General features: G+C 48.7%; 1 protein-coding gene across 2 annotated transcripts in view; it reads left to right on the top strand.

Moving 5' to 3' along the window:
* Positions 1-6: 6 nt before the first annotated feature.
* BATF3 (basic leucine zipper ATF-like transcription factor 3) overlaps positions 7-4,796 on the top strand; it is a 13,220-nt gene continuing 8,430 nt past the window's right edge. Inside the window, exons 1-2 of one of the 2 annotated variants that reach the window (XM_011364506.2) lie at positions 7-99; positions 2,758-2,862. In XM_011364506.2, the coding sequence (XP_011362808.1) occupies positions 22-99; positions 2,758-2,862 (183 nt within the window). In that variant the 5' untranslated portion in view covers positions 7-21. Of the gene's footprint in view, positions 100-664; positions 1,244-2,757; positions 2,863-4,796 lie in introns of those variants that run through there. The other variant, XM_023533193.1, reaches the window with a different exon arrangement.

Genomic DNA, 4,796 nt, shown 5'->3' with positions numbered 1-4,796 from the left:
CGGGCCGGAGGAGCGCCCGGCATGTCGCAAGCGCTCCCGGCCGCTGGCAGCGTCCTGCAGAGGAGCGTCGCGGCTCCGGGGAACCAGCCGCAGCCGCAGGTAGTGAACTAGAGGGCTCAGGGAGGACCACAGGGATGCGGGGATCGGGCGCGGGGGGCACGAGGAGGTGGGTACTGGGGTTCTGGGGTTCTGGCCGCTGAACGCGGGAGCGGGGGCACGAGGGGGGTCCCAGGGCGCGCGCATGGTACCCGCGGCGTCCGGGTCGGTGACCAGGCTCCTTCCCGCGCCCGAGGAGGAGGAGGTGAGACCCGCGGGCGCCGACGCCTGGCTGGGTAGCGCCGTCCGCAGCCCCTCGCACGTGTGGCCCGCGCTGCCCGGGCTGCCACGCCGTGCGCTCCCCGCTGCTGCTTCCACCCACCGCTGGCTCGCGCGGCCCTTCCCCGGACCTAGGAGTGGAGACCAGGGCGCGGAGAGGGGACATTCAGCCCAAAGTGGCAACTACTTCGTGCCGGGGCACTACCAACATCTACCCCGCTCCGGCTGCCGCCAGAATGGGGAACTCGGACCGATCAGCCTGGGGGCGCGGGGTGGGGGCCTGCACTGGGTGGACTCTACACCACGCGCTGGTGGAAACCCCTCTCCCGAATCCAGTCCTCTGCGCTGTTCCCCCAACATTTACAACTGCGTACTCAGGACACTCGAGACAAGGTCGCCATGGGGACTTGCTGGAGGAGACTCCTCACTCAGCTGCTGTAGGACGAGTCTTTTCATCGTTATGTCCCCCATCTCACGTCGGTGCCTGGCACATAGTGTCATGGGGGGATGCTAGAGAGTCGCACAGATCTGAGTTTGGACCTCGGGCAACTTGCTTAACCTCTCCGAGCTGCGTTTCCCCACTTGTAAAATGAACACGTATAATATCAACCTCTCATGATTTTTGTGAGGACTCATCGAGACATGATTAATAATATATGAATATCTCAACACTTTGCTCCCCTCTTCCTGTCTTGATAAATGTTTCTGCTGAACTGTCAGGCGTGACCATATGGTACGGGATAATCCAGTTTAAAGTGTGGGCTCCCAGAGGGGAGGCTGCAGGCGGCTTCACTGTCCTCTATGACTTTCTGATTATGAAGAGCAAAGAAGCATGATTTGGATACAAGCACAATGGGAGACTCGATATAAAAGAGCAGCGACCTCAACAGAGGTTATTGAGGGCATACTGTGTGCTGGGAGCTTTAAGGTAAAATCTTATTTTATCTCATGCCAGCTCCAAGCATTAGGCTGCAGAGAGCACTGACCGTTTGTTGCAGGAATGTATCTCCAATGCCTAGGACAGTGCCTGGCACATGGCAGGTACTGAGTTAACACTACTGAAAGAATGAATGAATCACACCTGCAATAAATGAGAAAACCAGGAATTCAGAAAATAAGGTCCTCGAGGCCATTTTGACAGTAGGAGACAAAACCAAGAGCTGTGTATTTCTAAAGCTAAAAGTTCATCTTCTGTACCACATTTTCCTCCTGTGATGTGTTCTGTTTCTGTTTACCAAGACTTAAAAGACTACATTTGAATACCTTGTGTCTGTTCCCTTAAGCACGGTCTCAAGCCCTCTTCTATTTACTATGCTATTTATGCGTATGCCATTTATTCTTCTCCTTTTATAGACTTACATTCTGGCATATGCTGAAAAGCCTTTATCCACAGTAACTTGGGAAGATCGTATGTGTCTCTCTTATTTGGAAAACAAGACCAGATAAAATGATACCTGGAAAAATCCATTATTTTATGTTATCAGTATTTGCTTTCAGTTCACATTAATAATTAAGTAATGTTCCTATGTTTGTATCTCACTAACTTCTTGGCTTTTGAACTCTTTAAAGGCACTGTTGTCCCCACCCCGTCCCCTCGGTATCTTCTCACAGGTTCTGGAAGGCAAATGCTGCTCTCCTCTCCATGTTTTCCGTAACTGAATGAAATGTTTTTTATCATGGCAGATGCATTTTTCTGCCTGCCTGTTTCAGGATAGCTTTTGGAGAATTTGAATACGTTTGATTACATCTCCTATATCTAAGAGCTTTCAAGACACATCATAAATTTGCTTTCTGATGTGTTCTGAACTGTGAAACAAAATGTCAGTCGATCGTGGTTCCAATGAGCATATTGTCAGTGGTGTTTAAGATCCTTTGGTGTGCTGGTAGAGCTATGTGGTTGCAGTGAGCCGTAAGTGTAGTCATGATTTGCACACAGTATCAAAAGTACCTGTTTGTGCATGGTGGTATAAGGCCTGGCACACAGCGAGTTCCAGATAGCGGATACCTTCTGCCTTTTCCATTCTCAAATGAACAGCACTGACACCACAGCCCTTCCAGGCACACGCCCTGTGGGGTAGAGGTTTATGAATGTTGGTTTGAAGTCCAACAGACCTGAGTTCCACTTCCCATTCACTCACTTACTAGCTGTAGTACCTGAAGCAAGTTCTTTAACCTCTCTGAGTTTCTTATTCCTCATATTTTAAATGGTGGTCACAACACACATTTCTCAGGGGGGTCGTGGGGATGAATAGCTAAGTGCAGTAGCACATGGGGAGTGATCCTTAAGGAGGGGCTACTGTTACCCCCACTGATGTAGCAGCAAGCACTCCTGTGACTGCAAGTAAAATGGTGAAGGCCATGAGCAATGCTGAGTACAGAGAGATCAGAAAAGGGTGAGGTGAGGGGCCGCCACATCGGTACTGACCACGTGTTTTCCTCCAGAGCCCTGAGGATGATGACAGGAAGGTCCGAAGGAGAGAAAAAAACCGAGTGGCTGCTCAGAGAAGTCGGAAGAAGCAGACCCAGAAGGCTGACAAACTCCATGAGGTGAGACTGTGGTTGGGGCAGAGCCACATGAGAGCCACAGAGAGGAGCTGTCCTCTGTCCTTGCACTGTGGTGGTAGCCTTGGGGTCACGTCCTGGTCATCACCAATTTGGCCACGCGCATGTCTAATTCCGCTACATCATTCCAGCCCAGTGATCTGATTCTTAATTAAGAATCTCACTGGCCTCTTAATTTCTCCTTCACCCAATGGTTTCATCTCACACTCAAGTTTCTTTCATTACAAAACAAAATGAAACAAGCCTACTCTTGATCCAATTCCCTTTCAAGTTAGTGCCCATTTCTTTTCTTTCATTCCCTAAGTTCCCTGCTCCTTAAAGAGAGACCTGCTGTCTCCATGGCCTCGGTTCTCATTTATTCCTCAATCTTCTGTGATTTTGTTTCTGCCCCTCCCCCACCCAACACACACACACACACACACACACACACACACACACACTCACACAGACACACACACACAAACACATGCACACATACTTCCTACAGAAGCTGCTCCCACTGAGATGACTAGTGCCCTGGCATTGTCCGATCCAGGGACCTCTTTCTAGTCTCATCTTCTTTGACCTCTCTGGAACATTTGACACCACTGACCCTCCTCTTCTTAAACCTTCTTTTAAGGTCTGTAGCTTCTAAAAGACCACATTTCCTACTTCTCCTGACTCTCTTAACCACTTTTTCTCTGTTTCTTTGTTAGATTTTCTACCTCTGTCTGTTTTCTTAAATGTCGTGGACCAGGGTTTCAGACTCTGCTCTTTTTAATTCTTACCATAGAAAATTTAATCTATAAATCTGTTCTTCCAACATAATTACTTCCGGCAAGTCTTCTGTTCTAGCCCTAACCTGGTATTGTCGGTGCTTACAAATGGGTCCGCTGCAGGCTTCTCAGGTGCAACATAGTTATAATAGAGGGTCCTGTTCGCCCTGAGACTTCCTCTCCTCACTGTCTTCAATTTGTACTTAATAGAACTATCTTTCTCATCACCCAAATTAGGAACCTGGGTTTTATCCTAAACTCTTCCATTTTCCTTGACCCCTATGCATAATCCCACATCATCTCACAGCCAGGACATGGGAACCACTCTTTATCAGGAACTGGCCTCAAAGGCATCCAAGGATCTGTCCAAGGATTGCCGACCGTTCCGAGCTCACGCCTTTGCACAGCGTTGGTGTGAATCATTACAGCTTTTAATTTAACTCTCTCCCACCATGCTTTCTTGCCATCGTCTCAGCAAGGCCAGTCTGGGGGGCGTTGACAGCAGAGGAGACTCTGAGATGTTTGAGGAGGAATGACAAGCTCTGAAAACCTTTTAACAATGAATAGAGAAGGGATTTAGAATGCACATACTCCAGGGAGAGGTGACCCACTGATCCGCACTCACGGCATGGCATAAGTTATAAGTGTCAGATTCTTTCCTGGAAGTAGGAAAGCTGGGCCCTAGAGAGAGACTAGGATCTTCAGACTAGGGCCAGGGAAGGTGCTTAGCCTTTATTCGTTCTGTGCAATTTCCACACAAGTGCTGCAATGCCCTGTGCCTCTTCTCTTCCTTTCCCCTTGCTCTTGAAGCAACCCTGGTTCTAGCTTCATGTTACCCAATAACCCCCACTGGTCCCTACAGTGCATGGCCCCATATTCAGACCACATGTGCCATCTGACAGCCAGGGCCCTTCCCCTTGAGAAATTTCCAGTCCAAGCCAGGTGCATTAAAAAAAAAAAACAAAAAAACAAAAAAACAAAACCCACAAAAGGACACCGAGTTTAAATCCTGAGTGACTATGTGTATAGAGGTGACTGAATGATTTGAATGAGATCTCTCATGGAGCAAGGTCAAGTAGATTCATTCTGCAAATATGTATTGAGTACTACTGTGGGCAAGGCATTGTCACTGGGTCACAGAGAGAGGAAGAAGATCTCGTTCCT

The sequence above is a fragment of the Pteropus vampyrus genome, unplaced genomic scaffold, assembly GCF_000151845.1.
Source record: "Pteropus vampyrus isolate Shadow unplaced genomic scaffold, Pvam_2.0 Scaffold98, whole genome shotgun sequence".
Taxonomy (NCBI): Eukaryota; Metazoa; Chordata; class Mammalia; order Chiroptera; family Pteropodidae; genus Pteropus; species Pteropus vampyrus.
The sequence above is the reverse complement of the archived record's forward strand: the minus strand, read 5'-3'. Positions and strand labels throughout refer to the sequence as shown.